Source organism: Electrona antarctica, assembly GCF_951216825.1.
Source record: "Electrona antarctica genome assembly, chromosome: 2".
Lineage (NCBI taxonomy): Eukaryota > Metazoa > Chordata > Actinopteri > Myctophiformes > Myctophidae > Electrona > Electrona antarctica.
In genome coordinates, this window is record NC_136807.1 from 38,929,947 (window position 1) to 38,957,659 (window position 27,713).

At 42.9% G+C, this 27,713-nt stretch overlaps 3 protein-coding genes across 17 annotated transcripts; 2 read left to right on the forward strand and 1 right to left on the reverse strand.

Moving 5' to 3' along the window:
• Positions 1-2,192: 2,192 nt before the first annotated feature.
• nfe2 (nuclear factor, erythroid 2) lies at positions 2,193-7,120 on the forward strand. 2 transcript variants are annotated; one of them, XM_079517705.1, is made up of 4 exons: positions 2,193-2,351; positions 4,130-4,208; positions 4,343-4,480; positions 5,389-7,120. In XM_079517705.1, the coding sequence occupies exons 2-4, from the start codon at positions 4,161-4,163 to the stop codon at positions 6,658-6,660; spliced, it is 1,458 nt and encodes a 485-aa protein (XP_079373831.1). In that variant the 5' UTR covers positions 2,193-2,351; positions 4,130-4,160; the 3' UTR covers positions 6,661-7,120. The 2 variants fall into 2 exon arrangements, with proteins under 2 accessions (XP_079373831.1, XP_079373832.1); XM_079517706.1 differs by having other exon boundaries at positions 4,134-4,208.
• Positions 7,121-7,234: 114 nt separating this feature from the next.
• LOC306934914 (heterogeneous nuclear ribonucleoprotein A1-like) lies at positions 7,235-12,570 on the reverse strand. Of its 14 annotated transcripts, none has more exons than XM_079517726.1 (13): positions 12,431-12,570; positions 11,744-11,860; positions 10,992-11,138; positions 10,694-10,904; positions 10,530-10,607; positions 10,344-10,439; positions 10,188-10,253; positions 9,966-10,013; positions 9,679-9,849; positions 9,374-9,565; positions 9,175-9,271; positions 7,415-8,981; positions 7,235-7,329 (listed from the first exon to the last, which is right to left on the reverse strand). In XM_079517726.1, exons 1-11 carry the CDS (start codon positions 12,443-12,445, stop codon positions 9,183-9,185), a joined length of 1,230 nt encoding a protein of 409 aa, XP_079373852.1. In that variant the 5' UTR covers positions 12,446-12,570; the 3' UTR covers positions 7,235-7,329; positions 7,415-8,981; positions 9,175-9,182. The 14 variants fall into 14 exon arrangements, with proteins under 14 accessions (XP_079373852.1, XP_079373854.1, XP_079373863.1 ...); XM_079517728.1 differs by having other exon boundaries at positions 9,694-9,849; positions 10,332-10,439; XM_079517737.1 differs by having other exon boundaries at positions 10,332-10,439.
• A 1,061-nt stretch (positions 12,571-13,631) lies between these two features.
• Positions 13,632-18,634, forward strand: cbx5 (chromobox homolog 5 (HP1 alpha homolog, Drosophila)). The gene is made up of 5 exons (XM_079494968.1): positions 13,632-13,827; positions 14,490-14,698; positions 15,230-15,467; positions 17,166-17,266; positions 17,372-18,634. Exons 2-5 carry the CDS (start codon positions 14,568-14,570, stop codon positions 17,511-17,513), a joined length of 612 nt encoding a protein of 203 aa, XP_079351094.1. The 5' UTR covers positions 13,632-13,827; positions 14,490-14,567; the 3' UTR covers positions 17,514-18,634.
• Positions 18,635-27,713: the final 9,079 nt, after the last annotated feature.

Below are 27,713 nucleotides of genomic sequence, written 5' to 3' on the forward strand. Positions count from 1 at the left end.
ACAAGAGACATGGGGAGGGTGGCAAAAAACCCATAACCAAACATAATTAATCCCTAACAACTATCCACTAAACACAGGCTGATACAACTGTCAAGGTTTATTTCCATTAATTTAAGTGTTTGAGTATGTGAAGTAGAATGTGGTGGAGGTACTTCTGTGGCCTACTGGCAATGTGCACAAGACATTTGGCGCTGATCGGTCCAGCGATTTGTGAGATTAATCCCAGACACACAGTCACAGGTCTTCTTCAAGACAGCTCCATGCCATAAAGAAAAGCGTATGAGACCAGGGTCGGATCAAGCCCTTAGTTGAGGGTGTTCATGTACAGTAAAAGAGCTTGAGCAGACCTTGAGAAGTGCACAGAACCATGCATCTAAAGTACAGTAGTAAGAGGATATAACTGTAATAATTCGTACCACCGAAGCACAGAATTAACCAAGACCCTCAGAAATTAAGTCAAGCCGAAAGTCAAAGAGATGTCAAAAACTAATTGAAGCAAACAAACACACTGAGAACGTGGGCGTTGACCTGGGAACTGTGTCCAGAATTGAAAACCACTGTGGTCGCAGTAATAACAGGCTGCTCTTATAGGCAGTCTTTGGCGGTGGTTGAGTAGGGGGCTGGGTGCTAGGAACTTTGGTTGGGAAGTCCCTTCTCTGATTCCTGGTAGACATCCACCTTTCTTGACTCTGTCAGCCACCTACTTTTTCCCCCCATCTTAGAACAATGACACAAAACATCATAATCTGTGCTTTAGTGGGATCTGACAGTGTCACAGACCAGACGACACTTTCCATGACCTCATTTCTGTTGAATATACACAGCATCTAACCAAAGTTATTACCTGCATGACAAATTGTGGTTCATTTTTGGTCCATATCTGTTTACAATTCTGCATTCTTCATAATACCTGTTTGTCAAAATAACCTGTATTTTATTTGTCATTACTTACTTACATACTGTCTGTCTGTCTGTCTGTCTGTCTGTCTGTCTGTCTGTCTGTCTGTGCGAGTGTGCGTGCGTGCGTGCGTGTGTGCGTGCGTGTGAGAAACGTAATCTGTAATTGTGTGTGTGTGTGTGTGTGTGTGTGTGTGTGTGTGTGCGTGCGTGCGTGTGTGAATTTTATGCTATGCTTTGGAAAACAAGAAATCAACAATAACAATACTCTAGCTTTGCTTTGTTCTGTTTCAACTGGAACAATCAAGAGAATTAGGATACATTATAATCACAGGACTACTAAAAAGTAGTACGTAGAGTTGTGCAAAAATCCTTCAGAGGTATCAAGATCCGAAATCACGATAGTCCAACAATCATCATTGTTATACTCTAGTTTCATCACTATAATGCCAATATAATCAATGATACTGTATATTGAATGAATAATATGGATCTCTCCATCTCCACCATAATTAACCAAGTCAATGCTGTTACACTAGTTCTACATAACTTGTTGCCTTTGTGTATTCTTACTGTTCATGAAGCTCCAGAACAGGGCAGTGAGGGGATTTTTGTGTGTGAGGGATTTTAATGGTCACTTGCTATGTAAGACATGCTCCCCTCCATTCTCCCCCTGCTCCTCTCTCTCCCTTGGTGGTTACTCTGCCAGATATAGGAACAATGTGGTCTTTCTTACCTGTCGGAGGTGTACATTCCATCCCTACTAAACCAAGTCCCAATCCAGTCTCCAACCCACCCCCGCTTGAACAGGGCCCTCACTGCAATGCCAGCTTTAACTACAGGTGCTCCACACATCACACGCCTGACGCCTCATACCTTTCATTTTGGGAGGATTTATGAGGACACTACTGTTCTTGTACGGTTTGTCTTCCATCAACTATAGCTTTTAACTCACACTTTTAACCCTAAAAGATTTCTTTACACATTACTTAATTAGACACACTGTTGGTACATCTTTTCCCGTATGTAAACATCCATGTATTTGAATGGAGACATATAGAATGATTGCTCTGGTGTATGTCAGACTGTTGGTTTGTGGTTTTTCATGTGGAGAAAAGGGAAATTTCAGGGTTGGGGTGCAAGTGTGCTATTAAGGGGGAGAGTGCAAAAAAGCGCAGTGTGGGTGCCTTACAGGAAGATTGCATTTGTCGTCGCTAAGCCATCCCTTTTATGCCGGTGGCTGTGTGTGTAGCTGAACAGAGAGAGACAGAGTCAGTGAGGGACAGACAGTTGGAAGGGGTGCTCATTTAGTCCTTCTTGTGGTCCGTTACAAGTTGGTTATAGTCATTTTTACTCTGCCTCTTCCAATCTACCACTAGGATTATGTTTCACATCTGAAGTTCTTTTCTTTTTTCATCTCCTCACCTGTTGAAGACGGCTAGAATGTTGCTCAGGTATGTTCATTCACATCCTACAGATTTCAATACTGTTTTCTTTCTGCTTGCAGATCAAGTTGCGCACTTACAACTTTGATAGAAATGGCAATGTTTTTTTTTCACTTTCTGTTAGATAAAATATGTCAAACTAAATTAAATAAAAATGTTATTTCGGAAATGTAAAGCTTCAGTTATATAAATAAACATGTAAACATGTAAAAATATTTAACATAGACATGCTGTTTGTTTAATTTTTCATTCATTGGATTCACATATGAGAATACAATTCAGATTACAGCATTCAAGTTTGCTGTTCATTTCAACAAATATATTGCAACATCATCACAACATTTATTCACTTTGCAGACTTATTATTTTAATAATTATTATTTTTACCATTCCGTCTACTGTACTGACAGCTGGGCCAGAGCATCAACATGACTGGAGAAGTGACTGTCTACTTTGTCCTCTTAGAAAGAGTAGAGGAAATACTGTTTTAGGAAACTCACCACAAAGACAACAAAAGACATGAGTTAAAACCACAAGCATGGGCTTTTGTAGACAATACACTATTACTATTGTGGGATTTATGGGGAATACATGTTCTGTGTCTGGCTTACTTACGAAATTTAAATAACAAGCTTCTTAAAACATCTCCGTGCTCCTGTAGGCAGCAGTGGAAAAGGAATAAACATCTTAAATATATTTTAGAAGCAATGTTGGACCTGAATATCTGTCTTTTAACCCAGTAAGACCTGAGGCCGATTCTACAAAAGCCTTCTAAATTAGTAGTTCTCAAACCTTTTTCGTGACAAGGACCCCCAAATTGATACATATTTGGCTGCGGACCCCCATCTGAAAAGGTTTTGTGCCAGGGACCCTCAGAAGAGACTTAAGAAAGTCAAAATTATTCAAAAATGTTCAAGCTTTTTCAGAAAATAGCAGATGCACAAGCGGTGAGCTTGAATATCTGCAATTTTTTTAATCTAAAATGACACTGATGCTTTCCCGGTTTTAAATGTTAAATGGGATGTTCAATACATATGTGGCCATTAACATGTTACCTGCGGCTCAAAACCAAGAGCCTATGATTAGATGTGCTATATGGTCAAACAGGAGACTGATATCTTTGCTGGGTAACTTCCATTAGAATTACTCATATTTCAGTCAGAACAATTTTGGACAAGACAGTGTCAAATTATCTTCCATATGATCTATCATCAATACTGATAGAGACCATTCAGTCAAAGACTCAGCTGTCTCTAATAAGGTACAGACATCTTAATCCCTGCTTGTACAAATGTTCTACCGTTTTAATTGAGGCAGAAACGTCTGAGAGCAAGTTGGGATACTACTTTATAACATGGTGGAGGTGCTGTTTTACATGGTCAGAACTAGGCCAACTGAAATTAACATGAAAACATGTCTGATGTCTGGGTGCCACACGCCAAACCTTTCCAAAGCTGTCTCAAGGCCCCAGCCTGTTTTCCAGAAGATTGTCTTATCAGTAGCTGGCATAGCTCCACAGCACAGCTGATGGGAGGAGCCGACCCAACGGAACTGTACCCTGCGTGCATTCCTAAAGCTCACACCTAAAGTTGAACCAAAATACTGTAATTTATGTAGCACCAATTGGTCTCAGAGTTATATTGTATATTATATATAGTATCTTTAGTGCTATGAGTAATGAGGTCGAATAATGAGATTGTTCCTTGTGACAGGCTGCGCTTTCAGCTGTGCTGTCAGAATGAGTTTAGTCAAGTCAACAGTAACGTGACATTTTCTTTCTTCTCAAGGAAGATCTTATGCATCAAGAGCCAGTTCTGAATGTGTTCAGCAGCCAACTATGCTCTCCCGTTGAGGAGAACCTGTGAGGTAGGTCTGTCTAAGTCTTAGAATTTTAAGAGGTGGCAAATAGAGGAGCAATGTTTAATACATTTATAATTAAAATTAAATTAAATATAACCTTTATACACTAAATGGTAAACCATTTCCCTCATTATTCATAGGTATTAGGCACCCCAGGCAGGCTGTGTGGTGGAGTGTCCATGCCCACAAATTTCCCTGGAGCCCGGTCTTATCGATGCCCCCAGGACACAGATATGGATTTGGCTTGGCAGGAGCTGATGGCTATCACGGAGCTGCAGGTAAATGCCACACTTTGACCTGATTTATACTTTATACTTAGTTGCGCATCTTGTCTTGCACCGATAGTAGCAAGCTACACAAGCTTGTAGATATGCTATTTTCAGTTTGAGACACTGACCATAGCAGTAATTTCATTGACTCATATAAAGCAACCTCTGTATAAGTTTACCAAAAATATTGCCATCAAATTACTTGACTCTAAAATGCAATGTCAAATGTAATTCTACATGTGGTCTTATCTAATTTAATATGAAAATGGTATGTAACCACAGCTTAAATATTAGCCCACATTATGTGGTGTTATCATGGTGGTGCTGGTGCATAACACTTCGATAACATTGATAACATTTGCAAATGGTTTGTCTATAGATTTAAATTCAATAAGCGTGTGGCTTGTAAATTAACTTGAGGTTAATTTGTATTCTCCTCATAATTCCATCGAAGAAAAATAGAAGTCAATTATACTCATGGAATAATGCTAATTTATAATAAAGTTGGTAAAAGCAAAAAGATACAATGAGACATTTTGATCAGATGCTCTCTTAAAACTTACACACTCAGGTGATGTGGGAGTCAATTGAGTGATGGCTGGATAAAGAGACAGGGAGAGGGGGCAAGTGCTGTATGTTGCTGGCAGCCCCCTGCACAGCACAATGGCCATCTGTTTCCATGTGTAATTTGATCACACCTAAGCGAGCCCTGCATAAGCTATGGGTGGCATGTTGAAGTGGGGCTTAACTGTGTGCTTTGGCAAGCCAGACAACGTATGAATTATGAGACCCTATCCCACTAATTAACTCAGGGGTTACATGTATTACATAATTATTTCCTTGTGAGCTCTATGAAATACCCAGTGATTTGCATGAAAAATTGCAGTTCAGTTAAAATGTCTTAATTTTCTTTACAGGAATTTCAAGTCCCCAGTCAAGGCCCCTATGAGATGACACAGTACCATCCCATGGAGACTGTGATCCCTATGGGAGGATACGGCCTGTCCCAATCCCATTCTGAAGGCCTCCCCACTGCTTGTGAGCTAAATCCTGTAGCTGCTTGTGAGGGCTCTTACTCTGAAGTGGTGCCTGCCCGTCAACGTATTTTAAGCAGTACAGAGGCCATGTACGGGCACTGCGGTTCTCAGCTCAACCCTAGAATTGTGCCCACTGCTCATCCTCCGCAACACTCACTCATGGAGCAGGTGAACATGTCGGGTACCAGTGAAGGGCACAGGAAACCCAACATCTGCCTCTCTCAGGGTCTTAATCGACACATACTGGGTGCTCTCCACGGACAAAACCTACACCCTTCCTCGGCAGATGATTTGGAGTCAGATTCTGGCCTGTCTCTTGGCTCTAGTCCACCGCTTGCCTCCCCTGATAATCCCATGACCGGCATGCAAACATTCCAGAACACAGATGTAGGCTTAACTTTTGGTGACAGGGAGGCAGACATGACTGAGCCAGCTAGTCGGGCACAACTCCAATACGCCATGAACTATCAGACCCAATCCCACACTTACACATACTCAGCACATTCAGCTTACTTCTCAGCTCAACCCAATGCATCCCACCATACCCAAGCCACTCCATCATCACTGAAACAGCAACACGGTCCAACTGGTGCCTTGAGTGACCTGTGTTTTAATGATTCTGGAGTGTCCAGCAGAGGGAGCTCACACCATAGCCTGTACAGCAAGACACAGCAGGGGAACAGCTCTGCTGCAACGCCACTGAGCAGAGATGAGCGGCGTGCTCGGGGTTTGAAGATCCCGTTCCCATTGGAAAGAATCATCAACTTGCCAGTGGATGACTTTAACGAGCTCCTGACCCAATACACTATGAATGACTCTCAGCTGGCTCTGGTAAGGGACATCAGGAGGAGGGGAAAGAATAAAGTGGCAGCCCAGAACTGTAGGAAAAGGAAGATGGACAACATAATTCACCTGGAGGGAGAACTGGGCCAGCTACAGGCTCAGAGAGATCACCTGGCACAGGAAAGGCTTGAGTTCCAACATAGCCTGGCCTATGTTAAATGCAGACTGACGGAGCTCTATGCAGAAGTGTTCGCTCACTTGCGGGATGAGGAGGGGCAACCTTACTCAATAGACCAATACTCTCTACAACAGACCCCTGATGGCAAGATCTACCTAGTACCACACACAGCTTTGCAGGGAGGAGAGTAATGGTAGTTTCACAGGATTGACTCATACCTTCCTGTCTAAATTGCAGCAGTTCCAAATCTTTGCCTTCTTAAAACCAAGTAATTTAAGGTTTTCAGGAAAAACAATCCAAAACATTTCTTAATTTCGCCAAAAACGTTTTATCTATTATGTCAGTTATGTAACATGATTAACATTGTGTGCCATGTCTTTGGGATTATTTTTTGAAAACGGGACAAATCTGCTGGGTACTCCACATCTTTATTATATTATGAATAATCCATGGGTATCTGTTGTTAAATTGAATTAAACCTTCAGGCCTACGTCAAAACCCATTTCAAAACCATTGACATGACTTTCAAAAATGTTTGTAATTGATAGCATTGAAAACACCTATCCTTTGTTCTAGTGACGATATGGTTATCCTTCTGTGTGAGAGGGTTGTGACTTTACCATTACTTTTATATGTATTTTTATGTTTATTTTAAAGTGAAATATTTTGCACACAAAGAAAGAAATGTGCCTCATCATTTGAACCTGTATGGTTCAATGTAAGTTTGCAACAATGCATGGTTACAGTCATATTAAGCCAAACAAGGAGTGTGTAAAAATGCTTTATTATAAAAATGTATTAAAAAAAACTGCACAGCAGTCTTCAGTAGTAAAAACACCTCCATCGTTTGTCCAGGCATCCTATGACAGAAGATTTATGTCAATGCAATGTTTTCTCCTCCACAATTAAATAATGCACAAGGTTCTGATTGCACTTTCAGCAAACCTTTTTTAAGAATGCAGCAAGTTGCCGACTTCAAGAATCACAGGGACCAGTGTGGAACATGGAAGGTCCTCAGACCAGTGTGATTTTTCCCCTGTAAAGCAGAAGAAATACAAATTAGCATGGCATAAAGTAAACCTTGAAAATGTGTCAAATGTCGAGTCGATCGTCATTGCCGTTTGCAGCATGCATTACGGTGGCCCTACAAGGTCTATTCAAAAGCAAATCCATTAAAAGAAACCTGTTCACTTTCCAGACAGTTAGTGTCATCTAGAAAAATCAGGACCGCTTCGGGACAGAATCATGGATGAAACTCTGAAAGCCTAATTCACATCACCGCAGCTAGAGCTCACATTTAAGAATCTGTTCTAAACCTTTGCTTTTCTACAAACCACCATGTTGACCAATCGTACACACTACCAACACAATTACCAGATGGTCTGTTTCAACTGCAGTTTGTCCCAACTACATAATCCAACAAAATATTCAGTTGGTAAATGGAAATGCCAACTTTTTCCTCCCAATGCAACAGAGTTCTCCGTTATCAGTTAATGCATTTGCTTTCACCTCTCTAACACACGACTGACGTTGTGGGCCACCTTACATTATGTTTAGCCCATTAATAGTTACATTTGTTTGCACAAAAGGTCCAAGCCATTAGTGTGCTACACAGCCTACTACAAACTACAGAACATAAAAAACGAGAACATAAATTAAAAATAAGACTAACAGTATTTGAGAAGTCCAGTCTTACCTGTCCTACAGTCAGCTTTAAAGCCATTTGTTGGCTGAAGCCTGCTAGTCTTACATACCTTCTGTTCTCACTCTCCCCCTGCTTCTCTGGCGATGGTTTTGCTACTTCTCACCCTCAGCTGGCTTCCATGGCTAGCCTCAAAAGACTTCGCATGTAAGCTAGCCTCGTCCGGATGATCTTTCGAAACAACTCTGGAGTCGGTGCAAGTGATGGGGCCCTTCAGATGAATGCATCTGTGCTCTACTCCTCAGTATTGCAAATGCATTGGTTTGACCCTATGCACCTTACTCCTCTTCACTCAACCACCATTACTGTCCAAGAATTCACCATTCACTCAAGTTTGAACATGGGGGGGCTCACACAAACTTCACATCCAACTGAAGTGCAAATAATTACCACTGTGTGTGGCATCCAACATATTCTGACACAAATCCCCATCCGCCCTCTCCCGACCCCTAAAAGAACACTCGTGGTTTTTAAAAAAAACTGAAGGTGGTTTATTTCAACTTGCTTTTTTTGTTGCAGAATAGATACACAAATAAAATAAAACCAGACTAGTAAAGTAAAGAAAATCTACATAAAACCTCATTGGAATGCTTGCTTTCCAGAAACATAAAAATATAAAATAATCCTGGTTGACAAAAAGTTCTGGAGACCCTCCATGATTTTCTAATGTACATCTCTTCTTGTAGCAGCTGAAACCTGCCACAACTGTTTGGCTGAGCAGATCTAGGAGGTAAACCTGCCGCTGCCCTGTCACTTCTGTCACTTCTCTCGCTTCTCCTCTCCTTGCTCTCCTCTCCTAAGTAATCAGTCCTGTTGAACAATATGGAACAACATTGTTAAACTATGCACTGACTTAGAATAATCCTGAGAATGCACAGAGAATTCATTTTTGGATCCGAGTTACAATAAAGCCCTGATAATGACTACATTACATTCAATTATGGATGTCATGTTTCAGCTACTAGGAAACCTGTGAACCTGAGGCATTCATCTGGAGACTTACCTCACCCTTTAGAATCGTCGCCCAGAGCCGCCGCCCCCGCCACCACCACCATATCCGCCGCTGCCACCGCCACCGCTGGAGCCACCTCCATAGCCACCTGAGGCAACGAGAGCAGAGACAAACATACATAATCATACATCCAGTAGCAGTCAAGTCACATTAACAGTACAATATCACATATTCTTCCTGTGCCACCTACCGCCATATGGGCCGCTATTCCTTCCACCACCTCCTCCGCTACCACCGCCGCTGCTGCCGCCAAAGCTGCTTCCTTTCATTGGGCCATAGTTTGACGACTGGTTGTTGTAGTTGCCAAAGTCGTTACCGTAACCACCACCACCACCGCTGCTGCCGCCGCCGCCGCCACTACCACCGCTACCTCCGAAACTTCCTACAATCGAGGAGAAAATTAATTTTAGGAGGAATCCTTCTGGAGCACAGTATAAAGGCCACCCCACCCCCCAGACTGGCAAATGTGCGAAAGAAAATTAAGGATTGCCTCACCACGGGTAGTCTCACCTCCGCCAAAGTTTCCGCTGCCGCCACCGCCGCCGTTGTAGTTGTCATTATACCCATTTCCTCCGTAGCCACCGCCGCCGCTTCCTCCTCCATAACCACCGCCTCCACCTCCATAGCCTCGGTTACCACCCCCATATCCGCCGCCGCCATAGCCACCTGCAACAGAAATGCCATGCAATTAAATACACTTGACAACCACGATGTAGAACTGCAGCCTCCCAGCTCTGTGCACAACTTTCCCAGTAGACCCAGTTTTTCAGAAGGTAGCATACCCGTTTCCTGATCCAGATCTTTTGCCCCATAATCCCGTTTGATTGGCTCTACACAGGTTTGAACAGGAAACACATCACAATCACAACAGTCACATGCATTTCCACATCAAATGTGCTGCAGAGCCAAACAAATGAATCATGAAAAGAAACTACAAAATGAAGCATGAACAGAAACTACAGTTATTCATAAAGCCTGTTTTACTTAAAAAAATAAAAACCTACCATCTCCTCCGCCACCATATCCATTGTTGTAGCCATCTCCACCTCCATATCCGCCTCTTCCTCCTCCTAAGCAAAAAACGCATCGGTTAGTCACAATTGAATACAAGCATTTCTGGCAGACTCAAAAGATCCTAAAGTAAGTACCTCGGCCCCCACCATATCCACCACCGTATCCACCTTCACGGCCACCACCAAAGTCATTTCCTCCATAACCTCCCCTCCCACCGAAGCTGCCACCACCTCCTCCGCGACCTGGAAGACATCAGAGCGTGTGTAAACACCAACATACAAAAGACGCTCGCAAGCAGTGGTAGAAATTTTGCTCACCTCTCACTTCCATACCAGTGTTCTGCATTTCCTGTCTTGAGAGGGCCTTCCTTACTTCGCAGTTGTGGCCGTTGACTGTGTGATATTTCTGGACTGGGGGCAGAAGAATGAGACCATTAGATCAAAGCTGAACACTCGTTAACAATTTACTGATGGGTTAGTCCAAAGACCCTACTTACTGACAATCCTGTCCACTGAATCATGGTCATCAAAGGTCACAAAAGCAAAGCCCCTCTTTTTACCACTGGCACGATCAGTCATGATGTCAATGACCTCAATTTTGCCAAATGATTCAAAGTAGTCCCGCAGGTGTGACTCTTCCGTGTCTTCTTTAATACCGCCAACAAATATCTTCTTAACAGTAACATGGGCACCTGGTCGACTCGAGTCCTGTGAGGAAACATAAGAAACGCAACATAAGACACGGCCAGTGGGATCATCAAATTACATTAAACAAGAACAATTTGCAAAACGTACCTCTCTGGACACAGCCCTCTTGGGCTCTACCAGTCTTCCATCAACCTTATGGGGACGTGCATCCATTGCAGCATCGACTTCGTTTACTGAGGAATAAGTGACAAAACCAAAGCCCCTGGATCTTTTGTTTTGTGGGTCTCTCATTACCTGTGGTAGAGAAGTTCAAATATATTCAAGACAATACTGTATCAGTATCAATTGTAACACGTTAATAACCGGGAAACCAGTTTAGCTATGCATAATTGTATATCAACGTATTCTCTAAAACCTAAGCTTTCTGGAAACTATCACAATGTGTAAACGATTAGCACTATGTGTATACTATAAGCCAGCCAAACAATGCAGTGGTTTTCAACTAGTGGCCACTGACTAAATGATGGAGTTTGTAACCAAATGTACCCTTACTAGATTAGACTGCAAAATTAAACCAAATAGACCCATACATTTTACGCTAATTGTTGGAGTTGAACATCGGCATTACTTAAATGTACAACAAGTACACGAATTGTTACTTCGATCTACGTTTTCCAGTTCTGGCGTTCTCTCACCTATGGTATCACATAAATACACCATGAATTGTGGGCAAAATATTTAGGTGTGCGTCTGTGAGGCTAAATGTAATCAAATCGTGGTCCGTGGCTGAATTGCCGAATAAATAATGGGCCTCGATATGAAAAGGGTTGAAAACCACGGCACTTAGTGTATAAAGGCAGGCCCAGAAACACAGATAATGTTCAAAATGAGTCACATACCACGCAGTCTGTAAGGGTTCCCCATTGTTCGAAGTGGGCTCGGAGACTCTCGTCGGTGGTTTCGAAGCTCAAGCCCCCAATGAACAGCTTGCGGAGCTGCTCCGGTTCACGCGGGGCCTAAACAATAGACAATGAATGAATACAACTTGTGTTTGCAGCGTGACCGATAACAAAAAAGGTCAGCCGGATTATTGCAATCCATTTAGAAAAAACATTGCACGGGCACACGTAGCAATAAACAATGGAATTATTAAGTAAAGCAAATAGAAGGCTAAAACAGGGTGTAGATGGGAGAAATCGATGCAGCCGCGGCCGCCATTACCAGATTGCGGTTCAGTAAACGGGGCTAAAACATCCACCCATGAATGCTAATAACGTAGCCATGTTCACCGGGATACTAGCAAGGAATGCGTTTTCATGTTGCCAATCCATCGTATTTTGCCAAAAACACGAGGCACGAATTGCCTCACAACATATTACAGCATGAACAAAGGCCCACGAGGCCTGGTGGGCTATCTTTTAAGATGGCGGCCTCGCATGCATTGCTCGCAAAATGCGACATGTTAGCACGACAGTTTAGCTGCATCGTGCGGTCACTTTAGACGACCATATTAAGCAGCGAATCCAACTGAAACCGGGCGGCGGGGGGGGGAACAAATCACAATATAAACCGCAATCAACACTTACTTCTCCTTTCGACATGATTTCTTTCCTTTTGCTGTTTGTTTGTGCTGGTCGGACGTTCGCTCAGTGGGTTAGATGATGATGCGTGCGAAAGAAGACACCGACAGTGGCCCAGATAACGAGAATATGTAGCAAGAGATACGCCTCGCGCGCTCTCCCATTGGTCGCCGCTTCCCGCTGCACTCGTTCGTCACCGTCCGCTCGCAATCCGGTTGGAGGAGACCGCGGTCAGTTACGGCCGAATGACCAATGGCACGTCGTCGATGTTGACTCAGTGGGCGGAGATTTTACGCCATGATCAAAATGGCTACCAGGGGAGGAGAGGACTGGAAGAGGGGGTTCTTCTTTGCGCGACACCGTCGTACCAGAGCATATACATGATACCTGACAATAACACTATATTATTATGTATTAAACTCTGTGGAGAGACATCATGACTTCCAAGATGTTACCACTCTATCGAGTCGTTGTTATTCAACACAGTTGTGTTGCCCTGCGTGCAGCAGTATGACCATACGAGTATGACAACAAGAACACACAAGAAATGGTTATGATTTCATGGTGATGGAACAGATCCCATAGCTAGTGTGGCCATAGCCGGCCAATCAAAAATGCCCACAACCCCCTTTCAAGCAGAGCCCTTCAAATTAAACGGATTGCTTTGATTTTTTTCAAAAAATTTAGCATATTGTCTAAAATCATGTCTTCACCATCACATGATACTCAATAACTCCTAGGTCTCTCGTTGGATCGAATCCTAGTAGACCTAGAGTGCAGTAGATACATACAAATAGAAGAACATTTACAACACAATACAGACTGATGAATTGCAAATGTAGGACCCTAATGTAAACAAGTCTTAGTGCTTTTCATGGTTTCGTCCTCTTAGCAGTTTTTGTATTGACTTGTTCTTTCGTTTGAAATGTACCCATTCTACTACAGACTGAAAATTGAAAATACATTTTCAATCAATCAAAGATTATAGAACACTTGTTTGGTAGAGCACTGTTGTTGAAAACACCAAATGCAGACTTGGTTTTCTTTGAGCTCTTGGAAGAGGTGCTTTTCTCTACACCCAAGGTGGCAAAATAAAGGTTAAATAAAAAGTAAAATAATAAAGGGAAGGGGAAAGTAAGAAAATGTATGTCCCTCCGAGCTATGGGACAAAGACATTTCTGGGTCATGGACTGAGGACTGTGAAGAGGGGCGTGTCATTCTTTGTGCGTACTTACCCCGCGCTTTTTTACGCACAAGCAAGCAGGCGCATCACATCACAGGCTTGTTTAGTTGCATTTTTCATTATAAGGCCTAAAAAACCGAAACAGTCAAATAACACAAAGAAGAAGCGGGTGGCTGATTTTGGACTCGACATCGCAAAACAATCGCCTACCGCGAAAGGGGTAAGGAGGAAACCTAATTTGATTTTGCATTAAGGCTCATCAACCTCCTCGCAACGTGTAGTTGTGCACTGGCAGCGCCATTGTGTGTCGTTTGTTTATTAAATGCTATTTTCGTCTTCGCACGAGCGTCCGGGGACGACAAACTACGGATTTGTTACTGAAAACAGTGTCGACGAGATTTTGCTCAGGTTAAGCCAGATCGAGGTACACCGAGTGATGTGTTTTAAAGACTCATACGACGAAGTATATGTATTCATCTGCTTTGTTAGCTCGGTTGTGTGCTAGCCTATTAAGCTAATTCTCTTCCGCAGGGTTGTTTTCCCCCCACGTGCCAATTAGTAACGTTAGTTCGGCCTCAATTCTGGTAACGATTGTTTATTTTTGCTAAATTTCTGCGTTATTATAGTTTATGGTGTTTGGCGGTTCAAGTATACGAGCGTTTTAGGGTTAAAAGAATCCCTTTGCTAGCCAGTTGCTAGCAAGAGTTTGCTAGTTAGCCACATCTAGCAGATCGGCGTAAGTCAATAATAAACACAATTCCTAGTTTTTGATTATTTATTTTGCGTTGTTTTGACGTCTTCTTGACAACACATTCCTGGTTTGGATGTAACATTAATGCTGTATTTCCCTCTACGTGTGTGTGTGTGTGTGTGTGTACACAGTTTGCTTCCTGTACACGGAAGTGCAATTGTGTTAATTAATACAGTACAGAGCGTTGAGCAAAGCAGCCGACTGTCGCCATGGGAAAGAAGTCTCAAGATGCGGCGTCCTCGTCCTCCGAGGAAGAGGAGTATGTGGTCGAGAAAGTGCTGGACAGGAGGGTGGTGAAGGGCAGAGTTGAGTTCTTCTTGAAATGGAAGGGATACTCTGAGTAAGTTGACCCATTGTTCATAAGTACAAACGAATGCAACTATTTACTTTGAATTGAATATGAAGGACCCCAATGGAAACAAAGCCATAGGCTTTTTGGGGTTTTAAATCCTCTTAGCAGACCTTGTATTGAACGGTACTGTCTTCTCTTCTGCAAACGGTTATTAAAGTATTCAATCAATCAATTGCAAATGTTATCCCCAATGGTAGTTGTAAGGACTTGCATTGGTGTGGACTGGCTATAAAGGTGTTTTGTTGCAAGGACTTGCGACTAGTTGCATCTGTGCAGTCTGGCCTTTAGCAGTAGCTGTGCACCTTTTCAAACACTTGTGTCCCCATTCTGCCAGTGCATTTCCAGTGAAAAAAGGCAGATATACAAGCTTAACAACGCATATCGAGTGCAACACAAGTAAGCTTGTAGATCGGCTATTTTCGGTATGGAGACGACCAAGTGAGCCCAGAGGAGGGGGTGGGGTTTAAATGACCTTGGGGTGTGTGTGTTGATTTTTTTCCTACTTCTAATCCCACGCAGGAAACACAACACCTGGGAACCAGAGAAGAATCTCGACTGTTCCGAGCTCATTTCTGATTTCATGAAAACCTACAAGAAGGGCAGTACCCCCGCTGCCAGCTCTCCCACCAGTGGAGGAGCGTCTAAAGCTAGCACGGCATCCTCGGGACGCACCAAAGAAACCGCCAGTTCCAAGAGGAAAAACTCAGATGATGAGGAGGAGGAGGAGGTGGCGAAGCCGGCCAAAAAGAAGAAAGAAGTAAGGGAAATGGATGTGGCAAAAGGCTCAATTATGTTATTTTATGACACATGGTCATGTATTAGTGATTCCCTGTTCAGTAGGGATGGGTATCATTAGGATTTGATCGATTCCCTGTTGTCAGTTCCAAAATGGTAACAGTACGTTTTAACAGCGGGCGAGCACCGGCCGACACAATGCCCAGTATCGCCCGAAAAGATTAATTATTTTTATCTTTTCGGGCGACGTTGTTTTGACCACTTTTCGACCATCGCCTGCTATCACCGGTAGTCGCCGGGTCCCATAGACAATGCACTTCCGGAAAATTCGTCTGGCTGTCAACCGCTGTTAAAACGTACTGTAAGAGATCAAATGTTTACATAACGATCTTTTCTTTTAACACGTTTTTTTTTAAACCTTCTAAAGGGTCTCCTACCTAAGTTTTAACTTGGGCAGTATCAAAGGCTTATTTACGGGTGCAGTACTAAGTTCCGACCAGTCATTGGTCCGACAACCTACCTAACCGCAAGCACTTAATCCGGTCGTTTTCCGCATGTTGAACCAATGACTGGTCAGAAAAGCGTACACACCCCTATTTACGATCTGATTCGGGATACTTTTTAACTGCATACTACTGATTGATACCTTTTATTCTTTAAAAAAAAAAAATTGAACAGAGATAAACAAGCTTTCATTGAGCTCGCCTCAAGGTCTCTACTTGGATATGGAGAGAAACGTAAACATGGGTGCTTTTCTAACTTTTTAACAAAATAAAAAATCCAGTTTGGTATGACATTTTAGGTCACGGACCCCAAACTCATGGTGTACAAATGCCATTTGTACACCCCACAAGCCCTGCAAGGACCCCACTTTTAGAATCACATATATGTGGGACTGTCCGATATTGTAAATTATTTACAAAATAATTTGCAGAGCTAGATATCTGTTGCCTAACACTGCTATATATATATATATACATCGTCTGTCGGTGGGAAACTGTTACTTTTAAGGAATAAAAGTAGCAGATTCACAAGCTTGATGTTTCGAGTTTGTGAATCTGCTACTTTTGATGTTAATCTACGAAAAAACAAAGTTAGAATAATAGCTGGATAGCAACAGCTAAAATGGCAGAGGGCATCCTCATCTTGAAATGTATAAGGTCAAAATGGTTTAAACTTATCTGGTGTAAATACCATTTACTATTGCAACTATATTTTTATTTGTTGGACCTGGAGTCTGTATTGTGTTGTAAATGTTCTATGTATGTATCTACTGCACTCTAGGTCTACTAGGATTCGATCCAACGAGAGACCTAGGAGTTATTGAGTATCATGTGATGGTGAAGACATGATTTTAGACAATATGCTACATTTTTTTGAAAAAAATCAAAGCAATCCGTTTAACTTGAAAGGCTCTGCTTGAAAGGGGGTTGTGGGCATTTTTGATTGGCCGGCTATGGCCACACTAGCTATGGGATCTGTTCCATCACCATGAAATCATAACCATTTCTTGTGTGTTCTTGTTGTTACTCATATGGTCATACTGCTGCACGCAGGGCATACTGCTTGTATGTTTTTTATATTTCCAAAACATTTTTACTGGACAAAATGTGTGCCACTTCAATTTGGTTATGAACAACACGAATGGTTGAAAGGATATCACAGACTTCACCGTGCCACTCACTTGCTAACGAAGATTCTTCCCTTTTTTGTATTCCAGGAAGAGCCCCTGGTTGCACGAGGCTTTGAGAGGGGACTCGAACCAGAGAAGATCATCGGAGCCACTGATTCCTGTGGAGACCTAATGTTCCTTATGAAGTGGTAGGTTTTGGTTTGTGTCGATGTCCCAAATTAGCATTTGGGGATGTTGGTGTTTTGTCTAATTTGTATTTGCTGACTGAGCTGATGCTTCTGTATCCTTTGCAGGAAGGACTCTGATGAGGCTGACCTTGTGCTTGCCAAAGAGGCCAATGGTAAGTGCCCACAGATTGTCATCTCCTTCTACGAGGAGCGTCTCACCTGGCATGAAGACAGCGACAAGAAGGAGAAAGATGCTGTGAGTGTGTGAGTTTGTCACCTCAGGAGGAGAATGGTCCACTTCGCTCCAGGACCAACAGACATTTTCACACCCAAACCGCTCATCCTTTTTATTGACCATGTCCAGCCGCTGTACCGCACACAAATGGACACTGCCCCTGTCATAATGCCTCTCATTGTATATTCAAGCGACGGAACAGTTACGAGAGCCCAAGGTGCCCAGAATGATCCAATATGATGGGAACGCGATGGACATGGGAGAGATACTGGGGTGGGGAGGGTTTGTGCTTTTTTTTTGCTTTGTATTCAACTTTTGACTTGTTTAAACCGTCTTTATCGTGAAGTTTTAGTGTCTATGGGATATGATTGTGTCATTAAGGTTTTTCTTTGGTACACACAAGCACAGGGGGGTCATGTTTGAAACTTGGAATGTAGTCTTCACTGGGTCAGCATTTGCAGCATTTTGGTTTTTTAAAATCATGGTGTAGTTGTCAAAAGACAACTACTTTTTGTAGGGCTGTCAAAATAAGTTAACTTGTGAAATTAATAACATTTTTGAATGCATGCTTGGATGACCTGCCCCATACATCGCATCCACTCATCTAGCCTATCTGGATTGGGGGGGGGGGAACAAGTCGTGGCTCAAATCACATGGCACGAACGGGGTGAGAGACAGACAACATCGTACCACACTGGATTTGTTATAAAGAATAAACCATACCTATATGCATACACATATGTTAAATGTATATATATCCACCATCTGTCATTTATCTTTCCATTTCCACAACAAATGCAGAAACATTTTGGACATAGTTTGAATGATCATCAATCATGATTATTTTTTAAGCTGTGATTAATTTGTAGTAGTTTGACAGCCCTACTTTTTGTTTCTCATAATTAAACCATTGGGTCAGCCATCTTCATTGCATATTTCCAGGGGAAACTAAAACCAGCATTCTTCATGGCCAGGTATCAGACTGCCACCCTGTGGCTAACAAGAGTAAAGCGTTGTTTTTAACCGTAATGCATTTTAACGGTTCCGACAGACAATTTTTTTCCTTGTTTTTATGGTGTTAAGTGGTGACATACACAGCCATTTAAGTATTTGTCGTCCTTGATATGTTGACAAATTAAAGACAGCTGAAATCACTCTTTGACCATCTCCATTATTACCCATCTTCATGTTTGGATGAACAATTTGGACATAGTGGACCCTACTTTGCACAGTCTAGACTTGTATTATGAAATATGGGATTCATTCTGCATTAAAATGTTACAATTAAGTATTGTGGACCAACACAAGTTGGGTCTTTTGCAAGAATATAAAAAGTTTAAAGACTAACACTTCCCTGTTCCTTTTCAAATATCACTTTTTAAAAAGCTTCTCTGGACTAAGTCAGGGTTGAGAGTCGTTCAGTCTTTAACCTTCAATTTCATTTTTGTCAGTTACGACTAGCAACAAAAGAAGTGGCTTCTGCATTCCTTGTCGATTTGAAGAATTTGCTCCCAACGTGTATACTATAGTGTCAACTTTTAAATAAAGTATTTCAATGTTAACATGACTGAAGTAAGCTCTTTTAAGGTTTTATACATTCAATAGCATGTCTAAAACAAGTAAGCTACCATAGAAACCACTTGTTCTGACTTATACAGTATATATTAAATAGGATAATTAAACACCACTACCATTTATATATTTGTAGTCTCACATAGCCAGACATCTATTCCACAATCTCCGAATGTATTTGAAAATAGTGAGGGGCAACAGTCTGGCAATGTGAGACTAATATATTTGTGGTATAAAGTAGGAAAAAAACAATTCAACCCAGATAAATTGTCAATTTGGTTTTTGAACAGATCACTCAAGACTTGAGCAGCGGTTTTCAACCAGTGGTCCTTGAGGGGGTTCCAGGTGGTCCCCAGCTAAATTATGGAGAGTTGGTAACCAAATGGACCCTATTTAGATCTTTAACTCTTGTGTAAAATGAAATCATTTTACGCTCAAGAGTTACATTTGTTAAACATCTGTATTACTTAATTTACAAGAAGTCTACACAATTAGGCTAGAGAATGTAAATGAATTATTTTGATCAACGTTTGCCTATTATCTCTCCTATGGTCCCACATCAATACAGCATGGAATTGTGGATGATAAAATTTGGTCCAAGAGGCGAAATCTCAGATGATGGTCTGTGGCTCAAATGCCAATGGGCCTTGATAGTTGAAAACCACTGCTCAAGAGCACTAGTTACAGGCACTCAGCAGATGGTGCTGTTGGACACTAATGAGTAAAACATAAAAAATGCTCTTATACAAAAGCAAGTTACAGGACTAATACTAATACACTGCAGCTTGTGATCTATGTGGGAAAAGCTCTTTGACTGTATTGTGCCTTTATTGTGTCTTCTCAAATCTAGTGTGGGAAAAGGTCTTTGATGGATTAAAATATGTATCCTTAGAGGGTACTACAGAGATTATCTGAAACATATTTATATTTACATATTTTGATAATTTTCCTGTAAAATCGGTTGGATATTCAGCATATCACTGTAGGGTGGAAACCTTGTATGTCCAAAACTTGCTTTTCAAGAAATGACAAAAGAAAGGGAAAAAAATGATCCAATGGATCCAATGTAGTTATGTAATTATTTTGTCACACACACAAAAATAAATAAATAAAAAGTTTAAATATGGATCGTTTCTGATTAATTGATTGAAAATTGTATTAACAGTTTGCAGAATGGGGACAGTTCAAGGAAAGTACAGCAACGATATTTGGTTCTGTTAAGTTAAGGGAATCATATAATGTGTCCTGAGATGACTGGGTACATCAATACTAAACTGGATATTTTGGAAACGATGTTAAGCTGCAGTGTACAGTAAAATCTGATCTGAAACAAACCGCACCACTATATTCTCCTCTCTTTCTACCAATTTCTGTCTTTGTCACTTACACACAGCGCTGCATAGTTACGTCTAGGGCGGTGGAATTTTCCTTGCAAAAAAAGACTGTTATACTCCAAATGGAATGCAAAGGTCACTAGTAAATTTCCAGCCCCTGGGACCATTAAGCCCAGCAGAGGGAGCGAGCAGTAGGCTTATTTTATGGAGCCTGGAGCTGTCTGCTGACAAACCTGGGCCAGTAGGGTTTTGTTGGGAGAGCCGCAGTGGCACCCAGGGGAGCTCGCTTGTTCGCGTGCGTGCGTGCGTGCGTGCGTGCGTGCGTGCGTGCGTGCGTGCGTGGGTGGGGTAAACATAGAGTTAGAGGCTGGGCATGGCATACACAGCACAGGCAGTGGTGTAAAGTAACTAAGTATATTTACTAAGTTGCTGTACAATTTTGAGTTTTCTTTTTTGTACTTTACTGGAGTATTTTCAATTTCCAATATTATTACTTCGACTCCAGATCTACAAGCTTTTTTTGAAAACTTGTGAAATGGGACATTCTGCATAATGTGTACTTTTACTCAAGTACATTTTGAATTCCGGATTTTTACTTGTAACAGTAGTATTTCTACATTGCAGCATTACTTTAGTTTTACATTAAAACATGTGAGTACTTTTCCCACCACTGCATGGCAAGCACAGGTCAGGTATATACACAGATACAGATACAGGACAAGTGCTGTGACTGAATGTGTGTATATCACACTCAATAACGAGCTGTCTGTGCTTCATTAGCCATGACAGTCCTGCCCATTGATCTGCTGTTACACAACTGTCTTGAGCTTTTGTAACATTTCGACTGTGCTTTGTAATTATGTGATATCGAGTGGATATTTTCTTTTGTCAATTGTTCCTGTTAACCTTTACCATTCTGCTGTTTACCTGTAACATTGTTAAATGTGTCCTTATAAATTATGAATCAACACGGTGTCTTCTCAAATATAGTTGCTGTTAAACTACAGTTATATAGAGAGAGATTTGTGCACTTCTATAAGGGTAGTTTTGTGTGCCAGGCAGCTACACCACTCTTCAAGCACAGTCTCTGCAACACCAGTAACTTTTAGTGCAAATGAGATCCAGAGGGTATTGCCAATTGCAGAGGTTGGTTGTCTTGCAGCATGCACATTACCCCAAATGAGTGCCCAGGGAGCTACTGTGCAGCTGTGGCTGAGAGTCATGGGAAGAGTGTGCTGCACTGGGCCTCATCAATGTAGCACAGCTTGTTCAACAACACCAACAAACAAACAAATGCGCATAAACACACATGCGCCCACACGCACGCACGCACACACAAACACACACACACAGCACACACGATCCATAAATGCATCATTTCGTTTTATTTGAGGGGAGAAAACTCGAGCTTTGCAGAGCTCAGGAAGCGTCCCCGGGGGAACACTGAAACCTATCGCTGCAAGTGTCATAAGTCATGAGCGTCACACCGCCTGATGCCATTTGATGTAGTCTTCCTCACGCTGAGATCAGGTAGACACAGCTGCTCGACAGCTGCATGTCTGCATACGGCTCCTCGTTGCAGCCACAGATACAAAGCTCTGCAGTGATGACTAGCGCATCATCCCTTAGCGCGGCGCGCTGATCCGTGCGAAGGTGATTGCGGTGTGATGCTCTAATTTGGGTGGCTATCACACTTAATGTGCAGTAAAGCATCGGAGACAAAGCTTCTTCATTCTAAGTGTTCATCCCCCTCCACCGCGCGCCACACCTCTCGCCACCAACCCTCCGCCGCCTCTCTTCCACCCCACCCCACCCCGTGCTCCTCTCTTCATCTCCTCTCCCCCACCAGGGGGAAAGAGTTATAGCTGCCATAAAAGGCAGGTAATGCATTGTTAACTAATTCTGTCTGCTCAGAGCTGATATATCCTCCGCTCTAAATCTCCATGCTTCCAATAAAATGCAAATGCTAATGCTTGCCCTCCATGAGCTGATATAATTTTTAACAGGCCAGAGGTAAATGCTAGAGGAAGGTGGGGTGGGCCAGAGGTAGTCTATATGCCATGGTCAGGCTCACACCACTCGGGGCAAACCTGAAGAGTACGTGTCCAGACGTTGTACTGCTCCACACAGTATGTGTACGTCCGTCTGTCCGTCCGTCCATCCGTCTGTCTGTCTGCGTGCGTGCGTGCGTGCGTGCGTGCGTGTGACCAAAACATCTGCGAGTGTGTACATTAATATAATATAATTGCATTTGTGTTGTGTGGTTATAGATGGTTGTGACTGCATGCGGATGGTAAAGCTAGCATAGCTATCTATACCGTCCATAGCTATCCTAGCCTACTACTGTCTAGCTATCCTGAGAGAATCCCTACCAGCATGGATATACAGTATGTTGTTCAGTAGCCCACACTAGAGGCATTCCATTCCACATCCATCCACCATCAAATAATGGAAGCCAATTTGCCTGTGGGTGTAATGCATCATATTTCCATGTTAATAGTAGTGTCATACTTCGTGTAACCTTGGGCTTCTAAATATTGATCCACTTCTAGATTTTCAATTATCCTGTGCCGTTTTTCTGCCATCTGGTAAGGACCAGTGATTTGTGTTCCTTCATAACTGGAGGCTTGTCCTGTAATTAGACCATAAATTAATTTACGGAAAAGGGAGAGAGAGTGAAAAAAGATTGAAAGCATTAAGTAAGTCCTATCCGTGATTGGAGACAGAAAATCATATGCAACCCACATGCACAGTGTTTTAATCATGACAATAGGATAATTGGATTACAAATTCCAACACTATAATTTTTCTATCCTTGCTTGTTTCATTTTGCTTTTCTTTGCGGTATTGAAACCCACACTGGACCACGAAATGATTGCTTGTGTGTCAGTTCTTCCATAAATTGTTGGAAATTATCCAGTGACATAATTGTGCCTAATTACTTTCAGTGCTGTAACAAAAAGATTAGCCAAAGGTCGATGTTAATATGAAAATGAATGTGAAACTTTGAAGTAAAATGCTATGAATCCATCAATTAATGTAATAAGTACTCTGCACACAGCCAGACAGAACAATATGTGCGCCCTCCAACCTGGTCCTTATTTACAGCACAGCCCAAGTGGAGGCTCTAAAATACCAAATGAGTCTTGATTGATTTTAAATTGGGACTATGCTCTCTTGCGAGATTAAGCTCCCTGTCCCCCGCTGCTAAATTACACATAGTGAATGGGGGCTGTCGCTGCGCAGTGTCTGCATTACCACTACGGATCCCCTTGCCATGTGGAAATTCACATTAGACAAGCCCAAGTTACCGGCTCCAAGCAATTTGGGAGGAAAATGATGTAACACGGAATGGGGTTCTGTTGTGTGGTGGAAAGATGCAAGCTCAGCAGGGTCTGCGTTTGAATCACCACACAGAGCACAGCATAGTGTGGAGTGAGGGAGGCTGCAGGCTGCTGTGGTTATATGCAGTGAGACGGCTGACCACTTGTCAGTGGTGGGGAAAACAAGTACTCACATACTGCAATATATGAAATACTCTGTTACAAGTAAAAGTCGAGAATTCTACATGTACTTGAGTACAACAGTAAAAGTGCTATACATAATGTGATGTCTCATTTCAAGTTTTCAAAAGTATAAAAATCTTTTGAAAATAGCAGATCTACAAGTAGTAGATCGGCTATTTTCAAATGGCCAAAATGTATATGGGTCGAAGTGGTTAATGCATGTTTTGTAATAATAATCAATATTTGGATCTGAGATGTAGTGGACTAGAAGTAAAAGTATTGGAAATTGGAAATACTCAAGTAAAGTACAAATACCTCAGAATTGTACTTAAGTAGAGTACTTAAGTAAATGTACTTAGTTATTGTATACCTGCTGCACATGGCACCCCGGCTTCTGTTGAGGGAGGCCACAGTTGCATAAACCTCATTTATACTCAGTATTGTGACGCGGCGCTTGCCAATGGAAACTGATCCTCAAGCTAACAGCTTGAAGATCGGTTTTCAGCAAACGCCATTGTTGCGATGCAGTATAAACTACCCCGACCACATCTAGTGGGCGTTGGAGAGGCAAGGTGGCCCACGCAGAGCCCACCTGCTCCCCTTATTCTCCATCACACACAAAGATCTTCAGCCCTATGACCTCCCGAAGGAAATGCGCCAGGCCTGCCGCTACGGAGAGCATGTGTCCCTGAATTTATGACGGCGACTTATTGGCGCCCTTTTACATGAAAAGTCATCTTGAGTTTCCCAGTGTAGCCATATGTGAGGCTAGCGTTAATCCATTAACATTCAGGGCAGACACGTACAGAGGCTGCCTTTCAAACAGCCCTGAGCCCCGTCGGTCTGCGGCCCAGCGCTGACCACAACATTCCCTCTCCCCAGCCACTGGCCATGCACAGTCGGCCTCGATATAATACAGCACCATAAACTATCTAATGTTACACCGTCCATGAATGTGAGCTATTATACGCTTGAGGTTCAGTTTGCGAGGCTTATAACCAAGTGAGAAAAGCCCAGCTGTGACAGCCCCAATTTTGGCATAGAAGAAGAAAAGGGGCGCATCTGTCTCAGTCTGCACATCCTACATTTCAATTGTAGGATGTCAAATGAATGTACGTTTCAGGTCTGTGCCATTTCCATGAAGGATTAGAGTTCAGAGAGTCCGTCGAATCCCCAGGATTTTCTACGGTGGTATTTATTTCAACAGGAGATGTTGAAGTGCATATTAATAGACCCACAAGGAATAGTTCTGGCACAACTTGAAATGCTTGTAGGCCTGCCCACAAAAGGTCTTGACTCAGAATAGCAGGTTTTCATCAACACACGAAGGTCTACCATGGAAGGTGGCCCTAACTGAATCACAATTTTAGTGTCTTATAAAAACCTTGATAAATACTTTATAAAGCCACAATGCATAACAAATCCGGCACATAAAATAAGGAATAAACGTTGTGCCACACTGGGTAGCGGACCTCTTGAAGGGTTCATGAATAAGCTTTACAGCTCAGTATTATCACCACTATCCTTATAAGGGTCCTGTCAACTCCCCAAGTCCACAGGATATATACATTAAACACACATTCGAGCACTCACAGTCTGGGTCCATTACATTGATTAGCAGTAAACAAATTTGTAATAAAACTTAGTGAAATGGAGGGGAAGATGGCCAGTGTGCTGATTCATGGTCGCATGTTAGTGAAGTATGACGAGTCGTAGGTGTCGCACTTCTAAGCGCGTCGAGGTGATGCAGGGCCGCGTTTGCAAGATCTCTCACACATATGAGCCAATTCATCCAAACGGCTCGTGTCTAAACATCGAGTCCCTCATCTCATCTGTTGGCCAGTTATAAACCCACGGCAGAGCCATGCAGTGTGGCAGGAATCCAGAAAACGTGAGAGAATCTGGGAAGCAGAGCAGACCAAACAGATGTCTCTCCACTACATAGACACCTCCTCCTTCTATCCCCCCCTCCCTCCCCTGTCTAGTAGCCGACCCCCCTACACCTCCATCTTCCTGTCTGCCCCCCCACAGCTGAAAAAAGAAAAAAAGAAAACACACACTCACTCATTTCCCTTTTTGTAATTTCCACCGCAGTTGTGGTGCCCTAGTTCGAAATCTGTTTGCTATGAACTGAAATACACGTTACATAAGCAATGTTGGGAGGTTTAATGATCCATTTTAGCACAGAGCATTTCTTTTTTTCTTTTTTCTTTTTAAGCAGGCAGCGGGTTATGAGAGGAAGAGGAGCAGGAAGAGGAGAAGAAATACTGCATCATGTGTTTCCACTTTTGACCTCTCCCCCTATGGCATCTGCCCACCTGGTTTGGTTTACAATGTTGTTTCTGTGGAAGAGGCCGATGGCAAACCGGCCTGCAGACAACATCGCGAAAGGGAAGATTTAAAAAATGTTCCTGCCACAGCGTGGAGCCTCTGCCATATCTCATCGCACGCGTCGTGTGCCCTGACATACGTTCTCACGGTCGCATTAAGGTCCGGCACAGTGATACAACGGCAATATCAGTCAGTCACGCAGCTTGGATAACTCAGGTACCGAGAGCTGGATACAACTGGAAAACCCAGCGGAGCCAGTGGACTCCATGCACCAGCAAACCACTGAGCAACGAACAGCGGCATATATGCCTTTATTAGCCAAGAAAAATAGCCTTTGATAGTTTTTGTTACCGAGTGTGTGTTACTTCAAAACGACAACTTTTAAAGGCATATTTCAGTCCAAACTATGTGAAAATGTATGTCAGATGTGTTGCCTTGACGATGGGAAGGGCAATGCCGGGCCACCTTAAACTCTGAAACTGTTCATCTGTTTCCTATTGAAGGGATGGAGGCAGGCAGGCAGGGTTTGGGGGGGTTGGGGGCAGGGGGTGGGGGGGGCAGAGAAACAGGAAATGACAGCGTGACCCACTGGGCCCACTTACTACATTGCCAGAACCCCCTGGCCACAGAGCCAACCCACTGGGCCAGCAGTTTCCAACACCTGCTGCTTCTGGTTCCCCCACATAAATCCAGGTGCTCCTGGATAAGGCTCTCTTTCTCCAGGAGCGACAGGAGGCCAAAGGGGAAGGCTGCTGCTGCAGGGGCTGTATTGCTGCTGGAACACACTGGAGGCTCTGCCTCCTTCCAGTGCACAAGTCATGGAAAATACTACTATATGCTGGGAAACGCAGAGCACACAGGTTTCCATTCCATCAACCCTGCTTGTCCAAGGCTCCACACTCTCACTTCATAGCCTATTCTTCGTGAAAGAAAGTGGACTATTTGATAATGGCAAATGGCACGGTGATCCTTGAACGCTTTCTTCGCTGTCTGGTATGTGGTTCAGTTCAGCAGTGAGTGGAATGCTCAGCCACCATTTCAGCTCCTCACTGCCCCCTGGCACGGTGAGCGGGCGCTGCATGAGCCGCTGAGCTGATAAACCCTAGAAATCATTCTCGACTCCAGCCAGAGCTCTTTACAGTACCTCCAGCGCTCCCTGGTGATGGATTAATGCACTGTTGTTGTCATTTTATTGCCATTTTATTGCCCTGGTGCAATTTACCAGGCTTTATGTGTCTCTGCTGTCCAGTGGAGGAACGCGCAAGCGCATGGACAAACTAGCATGCAAGGCAAGCCCAGACAAAGGCCACTATATACTTCACCGCGCATGTGCACACATAACAGTGCTCTCTCTCTCTCTCTCACACACACACACACACACACACACACACACACACACACACACACACACACACACACACACACACACACACACACACACACACACACACACACACACACACACATGTAGGCTGCATGCACACTCTATC

What these genes read in the sequence shown, in the direction of transcription:
- LOC306934914 (XM_079517733.1), bottom strand. An exon ending in CACTGGTATGGAAGTGAGAG is followed by an intron (nt 10,440 to 10,514) that starts GTGAGCAAAATT and finishes GATGTCTTCCAG; the next exon opens with GTCGCGGAGGAGGTGGTGGC. An exon ending in ATATGGTGGCGGAGGAGATG is followed by an intron (nt 10,014 to 10,187) that starts GTAGGTTTTTAT and finishes AAACCTGTGTAG; the next exon opens with AGCCAATCAAACGGGATTAT.
- cbx5 (XM_079494968.1), top strand. Translation starts at nt 14,568, where the DNA reads ATGGGAAAGAAGTCTCAAGATGCGGCGTCCTCGTCCTCCGAGGAAGAG. An exon ending in AAATGGAAGGGATACTCTGA is followed by an intron (nt 14,699 to 15,229) that starts GTAAGTTGACCC and finishes AATCCCACGCAG; the next exon opens with GAAACACAACACCTGGGAAC. An exon ending in CGGCCAAAAAGAAGAAAGAA is followed by an intron (nt 15,468 to 17,165) that starts GTAAGGGAAATG and finishes TTTGTATTCCAG; the next exon opens with GAAGAGCCCCTGGTTGCACG.
- nfe2 (XM_079517705.1), top strand. Translation starts at nt 4,161, where the DNA reads ATGTGTTCAGCAGCCAACTATGCTCTCCCGTTGAGGAGAACCTGTGAG. An exon ending in CGTTGAGGAGAACCTGTGAG is followed by an intron (nt 4,209 to 4,342) that starts GTAGGTCTGTCT and finishes CATTATTCATAG; the next exon opens with GTATTAGGCACCCCAGGCAG. An exon ending in TGGCTATCACGGAGCTGCAG is followed by an intron (nt 4,481 to 5,388) that starts GTAAATGCCACA and finishes TTTTCTTTACAG; the next exon opens with GAATTTCAAGTCCCCAGTCA.